The 11,550-nt window shown below is 38.3% G+C and overlaps 6 protein-coding genes across 6 annotated transcripts; 1 reads left to right on the top strand and 5 right to left on the bottom strand.

The window, feature by feature from the left end:
* Window positions 1–153: 153 nt before the first annotated feature.
* On the bottom strand, window positions 154–3,783 carry tcb2 (tricalbin, C2 domain protein (phospholipid binding) ER-plasma membrane tethering protein Tcb2; the record flags this gene model as incomplete). Its single annotated transcript, XM_056183065.1, has 1 exon — window positions 154–3,783. The coding sequence occupies one exon, from the start codon at window positions 3,781–3,783 to the stop codon at window positions 154–156; it is 3,630 nt and encodes a 1,209-aa protein (XP_056039769.1).
* A 925-nt stretch (window positions 3,784–4,708) lies between these two features.
* Window positions 4,709–6,316, bottom strand: tdp1 (tyrosyl-DNA phosphodiesterase Tdp1; the record flags this gene model as incomplete). The annotated part of the gene is made up of 1 exon (XM_056183064.1): window positions 4,709–6,316. The coding sequence occupies one exon, from the start codon at window positions 6,314–6,316 to the stop codon at window positions 4,709–4,711; it is 1,608 nt and encodes a 535-aa protein (XP_056039674.1).
* A 700-nt stretch (window positions 6,317–7,016) lies between these two features.
* psg2 (membrane trafficking protein, ER to Golgi Psg2) lies at window positions 7,017–8,037 on the bottom strand (the record flags this gene model as incomplete). The annotated part of the gene is made up of 3 exons (XM_056183063.1): window positions 7,017–7,474; window positions 7,534–7,872; window positions 7,962–8,037. The coding sequence occupies 3 exons, from the start codon at window positions 8,035–8,037 to the stop codon at window positions 7,017–7,019; spliced, it is 873 nt and encodes a 290-aa protein (XP_056039664.1).
* Window positions 8,038–8,815: 778 nt separating this feature from the next.
* On the top strand, window positions 8,816–9,169 carry med31 (mediator complex subunit Med31; the record flags this gene model as incomplete). Its single annotated transcript, XM_056183062.1, has 1 exon — window positions 8,816–9,169. The coding sequence occupies one exon, from the start codon at window positions 8,816–8,818 to the stop codon at window positions 9,167–9,169; it is 354 nt and encodes a 117-aa protein (XP_056039676.1).
* A 267-nt stretch (window positions 9,170–9,436) lies between these two features.
* On the bottom strand, window positions 9,437–10,009 carry SOMG_04274 (mitochondrial oxidoreductase-like protein, OXLD1-like protein; the record flags this gene model as incomplete). Its single annotated transcript, XM_056183061.1, has 2 exons — window positions 9,437–9,840; window positions 9,883–10,009. The coding sequence occupies 2 exons, from the start codon at window positions 10,007–10,009 to the stop codon at window positions 9,437–9,439; spliced, it is 531 nt and encodes a 176-aa protein (XP_056039675.1).
* A 170-nt stretch (window positions 10,010–10,179) lies between these two features.
* Window positions 10,180–11,046, bottom strand: cwf23 (DNAJ domain protein Cwf23; the record flags this gene model as incomplete). The annotated part of the gene is made up of 1 exon (XM_056183060.1): window positions 10,180–11,046. The coding sequence occupies one exon, from the start codon at window positions 11,044–11,046 to the stop codon at window positions 10,180–10,182; it is 867 nt and encodes a 288-aa protein (XP_056039671.1).
* Between the last annotated feature and the right edge of the window lie 504 nt (window positions 11,047–11,550).

The following is an 11,550-nucleotide window of genomic DNA, read 5'->3' as shown; positions in this document are numbered from 1 at the left end:
AAGAAAAGCAGTAAGCAATTGCGCTTACGATAATAAAATAGAAGTCTTTTAATCGTCCACTTCATTTGCAATCGTAATATTATACTAGAATTTTGCCGTCATAACTTCATAAGGACCTTGTAAGTGTATTGTCGTAGGTCAAAACAAAAAATTTTATCTTGCGATTTCTGTCTCCACATCTGGCTCACGTCCATCTAAGCTAAAGCGCTTTTTCAGACTTCTCAACCTCATTTTTGCACCATCTTTAACCCAGTTGCCGGTACGTACTGCCTTGTAGTTATAGATTCCACGATGCATACGACGCTCCAGCTCATTGTCGTCCCTATGAAGTTGCTTACGTTCCTGCTCATCACCTGATATTTCACTATCCAGCGTCTCGGCATCTTCGTCGTCAATGACTTGAGAGCCACTGTTGTCCTTTCCCTCGTTTGTTCCATTATTATGTGTAGGATAATTTGTTTGATTTGAGGATGGCTTATGATTACCACTTTGGTTACCTGTTTGGCCATTTGCTGCTTGGCCAAGTGAGATGAATTCACGCTGAAAAATCTGCTCTTCATGGTTCAGGTCACGGGTGGGACCACTGGCACTTTGTTGATTAATTCCATCAAGGGTAACGGTCTGTTCTACACCATTCTGTTCATCTCCGTTCATTTGATTTGAGTACGACAGCGCTGACTGATTTGGACTTTCTTCCGTTTCGTTTTCAGTATTTTCATCTGCTGTTTCCATAGTACTTAATTTTGATACAGGATGCTCATCCTCGTGGTTAGATGAGCTATCGTATACCGGATTGCTCATGTCCCTCACATATCCTTTTCGTTTTCCTTGAGAACGCAAGCTCATAAACGTCTCGAAACTGGCACCTTCATCATCAGTACTAATGAGATTTTCGTGAGCAATGCCCAACCCACGTCGAAAACTCACAGTAGTTGTCAGATAGCCAAGAATTTCTAATTGTGAAAATTCGTCTGGATGCTCAATGTTGACAGTGTTTTGTAAGATATGCGCAGGTTTGGTACTAACAAAGATGGGAATACGCACAGTTGTCTCCTCGTTGTCCACAAGATCTGAAAGCCATAGAATAGCATAAACATTGTTTTTTCTGCGAAGATGATTGCGAAATTCGAAAACCAAAGCGCTGCCGTAACGATGTTTGAGAGGTATAGCCAAATTATATCCGCGAACCATCCAAGAAACTCGTCCCGGAGATTCCGAAGTTACATATTTTGTACTGCTTTTTCGCATGCCAGCGTTAATCCTTACATAGGAGAAGTTAACCTTTGAGACGCTATCAACACCTTCAGCAATCAATTTTGTGTCAATAAATGCAAGGGTCCCAATATCCCATCCCGATAAGTTTCGTGGAATCTGAAGCTTTACGCTCCTGAATAGAATAGACAAACGAATGCTTCCAAATCCAATTCCTCCTTCAATTGGGTACCATTTTGTGAGCTGGGAAAAGCTCGTCAATGTTTTAGCAAGCGGGATGTTTACAGTACCCAAAATAGAATCGTGTTCACGAAGTCGAAAGTTTCGAACGGTAAAGCAAATTATCGCATTTCTCCAGTCTTTAACAAATTTCTCACTTCCTGCATTGTAGATAGGGTTTGAAGAATAAACCTTTGTTCTCGTTTTATAAGTCAGCGCATCGTTCATATCGACACAGACATATGATGAAGGTAAATCACCACCCTCTTCTGACTTCACATCCCCTACTTCTTGAGGTGGAGAAGTATTGTAAGTTCCTTTAACCTTTCCATATGTACCCTTAGGATGACTAATTTCCAAGTTGACGGCCTGATGAATAGTGAATGACAAGATGCCGCATGGGTACTCTGAATCTGGAGGAGTGTGAACTACAGCATCTTCTTCTTTATCACTCAGAGTTCCCTGAGGACGTTGGAAATCAGGATCTTCTCGTATAGAGCGCGGAATGGAAATATCATGCCCGCCAGTTCTCAGTTCTTCTCTAAAATCTGCTTTTGAAAAATAACCGATAGAATAGTATATGTGTCCGGGAAGAGATGTCTCCTCGCTAATGCCAGTAAGCGTATCACAACGATCCATCATCTTTTCAGGGTTCTGCAATAAAACATGCAAGTCTAGTTTGGTACGACCAACAACATCATCGGGACTAAAGCGATCACTATCCCAGAGCTCAACTGACACTTTTTCGCCTGCTTTAATATGTTCTGGAAATACGGGAATTACAGCATGTTCCTTCCACATGGGATTTAAATCTTGCTTTATGACTCGAGTACAATATAGTGGTTTACCAAATTTGTAATAACCAATAGTGATATAAGCGTCGGAAAGTCCATTGACATCTTGTTTGCTTAGGCCCTCCGCCTTCTCGATATAAATATAAAGGACACCAAGGGCATTCGTTTCCTTTTTAATATCGTCACCTAAAAGGATCTTTGACATATCCAATGTCATGTTCTTGGGACTGACATACTCGTTAGCAGCTGCTGCTATTGAGTCGTTAACAAATTTGGAGATTAAAGGAAGCCCTAAGACATTAAGACCATTTTCGGCAACTGGAACTGCGGCAACATTGATCTGAGGAAGGCCCATTAGTGAAAAGGTGACATTCTTCAAGAACGGGATTTCAGGCATGAGCTCACAACGAAGACGAATTCTGGCTACAAAGCCTTTCATTTCAACCCAGATGGGAAGAGGAATACCAATTGTACCTTTGATACCAGGATAGAAAACAACGCGCAGATGAATATTGGAAGCATGGGCTGTAGTAGTATTAGATTCGACCGGCATCGCATGATAGGCGGCACAAACTTCGAGATTGTAAAATCTTTTTGCCTTCTGTTGCGGCTCGTCCTTATTTTCATTTTGGGATGGTTCTTGATCTCTAAATGTTTTCCGGGTTTCGTCTGCGGGTAACGAGCGAATAGAGATAACACGTACTGGATGAGAGCCTTGGTGAAAAGACGCGATACGAACGTTTTCGATGAAAGAAGGAATGGAAGCTTGCATAACGTCTTCGATTTGATCGATCATGGAGGAGAAAAGTTCTGGGTTGATGAGATCCCAGACTTTCTCCAACAGATGGTTCATCCATTCGGCACTTTCAGGTATGAGATTGAGAAGGGCATACTCGCCACGTTTCTGTTCAGAGCCCCATTCGGCAGCCTGTCCAACCGTGTGAACATGATCCATCCATAAAAAGATGGAACAAGAGGCGGCGATGGGAAAGATGATAGAAAGTAGGATGGAATGCGAAACAACCCAGGTAACGAGTAGAGTAAAAAGGAAACAAAATAGTGTGTACTGGTTCGTTTTCTGCTTGATTTCTCTTGAGATGTACGATAGATCCACCGCTGGCGTAGGAAAGAAGAGGATATTGGTTTTTTCATCGCTAATAGGGACATCTCGAGTTATATTATCATGTGCCTCAGGCGGTGCAAGATCATCCTGGTGTTGTTTGTATGTCGATGGTGATTGAGTTGAGTTTAAATAAGGCTCGTCACCAGCGGATAATCCAGCCTGAATAGACTGGTTGGGTACCGTGTAATTTGGATCTTTATATGACTTTTGGTAATTATAGTTAATATCCGAAATTTCTACATTTCGTTGAGTGATAGGGTCAAAAAGTTCTTCTTGACTAGATTCCTTTCGATGCTTTTCAGCCTGTTGTTTTTCTCGTTTTTCCGCACGTTCTTTTCTTTCACGAAAGAACCTTGGAATAGTAGGAATAGGACGACGAGAAGAATAAGGATCACCTGCTGGGTGATGCTCACGTTCTGTTTGTTTGGATGCCATGACAAAGGTCTTTAAAACTTTGCTGAAAGATCCAATGCACTAATTAACTCAAGTAATGGGGGGATAAATATTGTGGTATATAGAATTAATATAGATCTGAAATGTAGAGACAGAAACCGATCCTGAACAGTAAATTCAAGTATCGAACAAAAAGTACCACTTTATTCGTTTTTTTAATAGTTTGTTATAGCTATAGCTAGTAAAAACCGACAAAGGAAATGTTAATGTTGTAGTAAATGTAAACGACAACTTTTTTTTGCGACGCTTGTTAATGGCAGAAAAGACGAACGATAGTTAGTAAACACCCAATATATGAAATGCAGTCTATTCACACACTTAAGTCAATGAAGCCAGTAGAAGTCATCAATTTCGATGCTTGATTTGATTGCGTCAAACAACTAATTCTTCATATTTACGAACCAACTGATCTTAACATATGATCATTCTTACGTACTGTGCAGCCTCAATATTTGGCTTTGCTGAGCCGAGTCGGTTACCACCAGTCAGTTCTAAGAGGAACGTTTCATCACAAAAGTAAACAAACTTATTTGTTTATGAATTAAAACCGATATATATAAAAAAAAAAAAAAAAAAAAAAAGGGAAAGAAGGCAAGCTCATATTAGAGGTCATTCACTAGTCGCTTTGGCGTAAGGAAAGTGTAGGCTCAAGGAAATGGGGATATTGTTACTCGTCTGTAGAAATCAGAGAAAACAAAACAAAGCGAAAAAAATAAAAGGTAGAAAAAACAAAAAAAAATACTGGCTTGTCAGAGAAAGCAAAAATTTTAAATTTCGAGTTAGGAAACAATAGTAATCATTAGTGATAAATATCTGTCCTTCTTCTCGATTGTTTCGACTTCTCTACCTATAATTTCTCGTCCTTTACAATATATTTCCTCTATAAAATCAGTGAAATCGGTTGCAATCATGCCCAAGTTGGAGGCCAAGTATATCCTAGCCAATCCTTGTCTTTTCGTGGAACAACGGGAGACCAGATCTCGTCTTTAGATACATACTCTTTAGGTGGAAAATCCCAACACATCCGAAACCCGACTTGTAGTTGAGATTTTGATTCATTATGACTTTCTGTTGTGGAATGGATATCCGGTTTTGGTGAATTGGTTTTGTAAGTCGGTACCATACTGCAGACTGGTGAAGGGGTACTTCCGGCGTTTTCGAATAATTGAGGAAAGAATAGCACACCTGCCTCATAGGATTTAATCCTTAAACCACGAGCTGTTTTTGACTTCGCACCCTTTCCTTCCATTGTTCCCCACGCCGGTTTGCTCAAATTGGCACTTGTCACTAGCGCCCATCGAATCCTATCACCAGACTCGCTTACGCGAAGATAGGTTTTAATGTGTGGAGCAATTCGTTCCCTTCCAGCTTTCATCGATCCCCACTTGTGCAAATTATGGTTTTGTCGCAAATCTTCAACCTGCTCCACACTTGTCTTTCCCAATATGTTAAAGTGAATGGATGACCCAGATTGCCATCCCAACATTGACTGTTGAATTTGACCTACCGTAGGAAAAATAAACTTCCATTGCTTTCTCTTACAATGAAACGCTTCCATCAATTCTTCCAAATAGTCCTGCTTCGGCCCGAACGATCCCATGGAGCTACATTGTGAAACACAGATATCCGTGTCAAAAAATCCTTCTCCTTTTCCTTTTTCCTTTTTCTCAACCTTTCCAAGTAAATGCTTGAGTCTTCCAAGTCCCCATTGCGACTCTTTGCCGTCCATAAACTTTCCAGGTACAGACCCGATAAATACAGCACGAACATTAGAGAAATCATAGTTTTTTAGTTTATTTATGAGTTCATTTGTATGATTATAGTTGGTTAAGTAATTTAAAAAATCTTCTTGAAACTGTTGTCCAACTTGATTCATTTCGCTTTCTAGTGGACTTTCGTCTTCCGTTTCAGCGTCCACATCCACAACTTCTACACCATTTTGTACCTCATTCTTCGTCTTCTTTCTCGATGATCCCTCTTCACCATTAGGAGCACTAGGCGCCGAGGTTGTTCCTCCTGACTTGGGAAACAGCAGCGGCGTTTTGTAAATAGCCTGGGACATGCCAATCCAGTCGGGCTCAACCATGTTTGCTGTATGAATTACAATTTGGCATGATTCATCTTCAAAAAAATTCACCATGATTTTGGAATGATGGGTTCCCCACATGGGTACATACACGCTGTACAATTGGACTTGAAGAGGACAATGTTCCTTTTGAGCGGTCAGTCTCGCCAGACTGTCTGACTTTTTGTCATATCCGTGAGTGATTCGTATATCAACCGTCCGAAAAACTTTTGGATGAATATTTTCAAGGATAAAATTTAAGTCCACACAAAAGTTGAACTGCCATGTCTGCTTCAATTGAGGGCTTCCAATTAATTGCTTTAAGGATAGACAATGTATATTATCCTCTTGTGGTAAAGACGCTATTTGATTTAAGTAAATTGGAGAATCAATGGTTGGAATACTTTCTTCTGGAGACCCTTTTCTTTTTATAGAACCCAATCTTGACATTTTTATTTACACCCTTTTAATAAAGACGTATCTTTTCTTCTTCTTAGTATGTTAAGTACTGTACGATAATTGGAGTGGAACCAAGGATATGTATTCAAGAAGTCGTTAAAATCCAGTTTATAGGCAAAAATGAAACTTTTTTAAAAAAAACTCAAACCTTTCCAGCAATTTTATATATTTCAATGCTACCGATTCTTGAAGCCTAAAGAAGAAAAAGTGTTCAAGTTCTTCTATTATGGCATAGATGATATTTGGAAGGAAGACTTTGTCCTGACTTCTTCTCATGTGATAAGGACCTGAAAAATAAGATTATTCTTATATCACAACTAATTAATGTTATGTTAAGTGTATTCCATAGTGCTTTGTTTGAAAGAACTGAGACTTGTTGTAACTTTTTATGCTGAAAGTGTTCCTACGGTATGGTTCACTTTTTTTTTCATTGCATGTACAGAACTAGGATTCAGAAAATGTCCTTGGCAGCTGTGTAGGTTTTAGGTCTTGAAGAATAATATTTTGTCTCAAATCATGAATAAACAAAGTGTAAGAAAAATCAACAAGAGAGAATATCATTATTAGCTCTAAGGTTCGGATACAACATAATCAGGAACGAAAACCGAGAAAAATTACATTTGACATTGCATGTGATGCCCACGTGAGTACACATTGATCCAACTTTAATGGAGGACACAATTTTTCCAGTTTAATACATTTTCTTAAGTTGTGAATTGAAATACTCTTCGTCTTCGGAATCGTCGTATACAAGTTCACTTCTTGAAGCAAGGCTGACAGTTGGCCGTCCACGCGTACGCTGTCTTCTACTTTTACGGACTCCGTAACCAGCGTTTGATTTTCGTAAGCGCATCTTAGCAATAAAGATTTTCCAAGTATCCTTCCGATATGTGTGATACAATACTATCATGAGTATGATACCCAAGAAGATAGAAGGCACAGCAATAGCTGCTTTTAAATTACGCTTAGGTGCATAAATTTCTTGTTCTTCTGCATACTGTTCCTGAGGGTCTAAAGATTTTTGTAGAGTGATATTAGGGCCCGATATAAAAGTAGGATTTCCCTCGCCTACGCTTATAATGTTGACAGTCAGGTTCTGAAGAAAGTCGCCATGTAGCCATTTGTCATTTGGTTTCAGGTTAAGCTCTCCTAAAGGGTAGTGTTAGTGAATCACCTATCGTTATAATGGTGTTTGCTCGAAATCATACCGTCTTTATTTTTTATTTTTTTTTCCATAGCAATTAGCCCAGATTTATTTTGATAAGACAACACGAGACGTAATTCATCTGCTTTAAAGTACAAAGGGTCCCAAGTCACCCTTTGAGGCTTTCCCTTAATCCAACGAGAACCGGGAGTAGGCAAGCAAATAGGCATATCACTTTGATAATATTTTTGAGGATGACAATTGTAATATGCATCTGTAGGCAGTCCTTTGTAAGTCTTGTGAGGTCGAAAAATCGTTGTTTCTACTCCCGTAACATGTGTACCACTAGCTATTCTATATACTTTTGTAGCGGTTGCTCCCGGAGGGACTGCTCCAGATTTGCCTGTGGTTAAAACATGTTAGTAAAGAATTACTAATTCTCATCGCTCTAAATCCAAAGACAATTCGAGCCATGATCAATGCAAAACATACTAGAAACCGCATAGCAAAAATGAGCAAAGTATGCCAAGACGGAGTACACAAAAACAATATTCTTCATTAAAAACATATCCAATAATCGATTCTAATTCCCTCAATCATAAAAAGGGATGTTATGGTTGAAAATTCAACAAAACTCAACAAACTACTTCCAATTAGGATAATTGGGATTCGAAAAGTACTTTGAATATAAACTTTCTAAATAATAATGTTTACGGATAAGAGCATACGTTGTCGGATCCGGTTTATTTTTTGCTCAGTGATTAGTTACGAGCAGAGAGTAGACGCAGCTATGTATGTAATAAACAGTCGCTAATCACAGATTCAGGTAAATTACTATTTTCGTAAAGTACTCTTTAATTATTTATAAATCTTCACAAAGTAAATAAAATTAGAACAAAAAGAATACCTCTAACTAGAAACATTTTGTAACGCAAACCTCGAGATATCAGAAATTTATATCATATAATCTTCAATTTAAAACTTTTATGAAAAAGAAAAAGAGTATCTTACTTATTTTCATCATAAAGTCCAAACAACGATTTCTAGACATCGCAGACAATTGATGCAGCGCTCAAAAAGTAATCGATCCATTCCTCAATTCATTTTTCCTCGTAAAATCCATTCACCAAAAATAACTAAAGGGCCTTTTTTAACTCAACCTCTATTGAATTCTGTGCTATTTGTTTATTTATTGAATAACGAGCATTTCCTGAGCGCACAAAAGTATCTACCATAATGTGCATTTAAGATCCATATACCTTTAAACATGGTGCAGGCCTGTTCCATCTGTGAAGCTTGATTTTTGCGGCAGAAAGGCTCAGAGTTAAAAGATACAGGTTGTTTCAATGGATTCGAAATGGCTTCTTTCTCGTGTACCGGATGAGAAAGGTCGGTTTGAAATTGAGTTGGAATTCGTCCAGATGTTATCGAATCCTTGGTATTTAAACTTTCTTGCTCAACATAAATACTTTGAGGACGAAAGTTTCCTGCAGTATCTAGAATATTTGGAATACTGGAGGGAACCTGAATATGTCAAATTTATCATTTATCCCACCTGCTTGCATATGCTGACTCTCTTAAAAAATCCTCAGTTTCGAATTGATATATCTCGAGCAGACTTGTCTAAGCAGGTAAACGACGAAATGTATTTTGAATGGCTTGCAAAAGGTGGCTATCAAAATCCCAATCCCATTCCATAAACGACGTCTCCTAAACAGTAATGTATAGAGCTTTTCTTCCATTCCTTTCTGTTCCTCATACTTCAGTTTTTCATGTGTTGTTTAAAATTTAATCATTGAATGCAGCAAACGAATTTATTTTAAAAAATCCTTGTTTGATTATATACGAATGGGAATGATACTTCAAGTTTGAGACTTCTCTTTTCATTTGTGAATAGCGAATCACCAATTTTATAAGAAGAAAAAATTTATTCATCGTAATCCTTCATAACATTCATGTACAACGTTTCATTGTTGGTTTTGCTCTTGTGCCAGACGTTTCTCTAAAAGTACGAATGCCTGTAGCTGAGGTGGCAATTCCTTGAGTGAGCTTGTTTCCTCAAGCGATACACTTTCAAGTTCTTTGGGAAGCGTCATTTGCTTTTCCAGAAAACTTCTTTTGGCCTTCCGCCGAGCTTGGTTGTATTCTTCCAAGTCATCAGCAAAAACATCCCAGACACAAATAGAACAGCCACTTTGACAGCAGTTCAAAGGTTCCTCTGGCTTTGGAGGAACCCGAATACCATTATACATGTGGCTAACGTTTCCGACTGAATACGTCCGTAAGGAAGCAGGGCCTTCTTCGACAGCTAAAAATGAAACATTTGCATCGGTATCCACGTTTAAATTTGGTTGCGGTTGCTTCAATAACTCTTTTACAATTAGTAATTTTTTCACTTTTTTGGCTTTCTTACGCTTGTAAAACTTAAGACTTGGCTTTAGTAATGGCACCTCATGAATACGCCTCGAAAAGCAATTGAGATTCCCTTTTGGTATCCATTTTGAAGAATGAAATAATAAATTAAAAGCATTAACCTTCATTCGCAAAAATTGGTTAAATCACGATTTTTTCCATCAGATCTACCTTGAGTAAGGTGGAAGGTTCCGTACGCCTTTGTCTCCCAGTCAGAGTGCTCCGTAATTACCCATTCAAACGATACGGGAATAAGAGAATTTCTTTACTATTTAGAAAAAATAAAATTGATTAAAAATTAAGTCTCGGCCGTTGTTGCTTTCATTTCCTGTTCCCTTTCGCGTTGCTTCTGTTTCATTCGCAACATCGTTAATTCTTCGTAGTCCATTGATGTTTTAGGTTGTTTTTCTTCAACGCTTTTCTTTCCTTCTGAAGGCTTTAGCCATTGAGCATCCTTAATGACTGAAGGGGATTCTGCTGTTACTGCAGAATAAGCGGCATCCAAGGTATTAAAAACAAGAATAGCGTAAACGTATTTTTTGTCATCATTAACAGTTTTTTGAATTATTATATCGTGAATTGGACCAAAATTCGAATAGAAAGAACGTAGTAAAGATTCATCGACTTGGTCGACATACTTTTTCTTCCAACGGACCTTCACAGATCGATCAAGATCAGATATAGACCGAGTTTTCTCCGGACTTTCTTCTCTTTTTCTTTTGTTTGAATCGTCACCTTGAAATAATCTTTCTTCACGTTCTCGTCGTAATCTAGCACTTTGCTCTTGTAAAGAACGCAACTTTTCCCGCAAACGATTATTCTCTAAATCTTTCTGCTGTTCCGAAAAATAAAATCCTTTTTCCCTGTCCCTTAATTTATCGGCCATTGTTCTTCTATTTAGATCGAATGCTTCTTCGCGTCTTTGACGAGCAAGCTTGGCCAGTCGTTCAGCATCGTAAGCTTGACGCGTCTTTGTATCCGTTAAAGCATTGTAAGCTATTTGTAGTAAATGGAACTTCTCGGCAGCATTTGGATCGTCTGGATTTTTGTCTGGATGGTACTTTAGAGAAGTTTTCCTCCATGCACGATTAATGTCAGCGTCTTGTGCATCTTCTGATATCCCAAGAAGTTCATAGTAATCAATTGTTTCTTCTTCTAGTCCCATTTTTGCCCTGTTTTGTGTTTTTGCCCTGTAAAGGCAATAGTCAATCTCGCCAAGCTTTTACTCGTAGAAATGTTTACGTGCGTACTTTAACGATATGATACAGTACGCAAATGAACTGCACCGCCATCGCTAAGATCCGCTGTTTATTTTCTTTGTACGTTTATATTATGCACGATATAATACAATTCTGATAAATTACCTAAAGTAACGGTTGCAAGTAAATATAAACAAACAGAATGGAAAAATCACCAAATTGGTTAGGAACGTAACTCTCTATAAAAGTGTAAAGAGGCTATATATAAAATCGGTTCCAGTTTTTTTATATGACGTTTGTTGACTCAAGCTAGTCGGTGTTAATAGAATCTCATATGCATTCAGGTATGCTGTAATGAACATAAAGCATTGTAATGCAAATTAAATTAATACATTCACTCACAAACGGTTACCAAGTAATTTAGCTCTTTCATAAATATAGAATGAACACTTCTTTCTGTTAAAACGCGT

Source organism: Schizosaccharomyces osmophilus, chromosome 3 (genome assembly GCF_027921745.1).
Source record: "Schizosaccharomyces osmophilus chromosome 3, complete sequence".
In the NCBI taxonomy this organism is placed as follows: Eukaryota; Fungi; Ascomycota; class Schizosaccharomycetes; order Schizosaccharomycetales; family Schizosaccharomycetaceae; genus Schizosaccharomyces; species Schizosaccharomyces osmophilus.
This window is presented reverse-complemented; position numbering and strand designations above follow the sequence as displayed.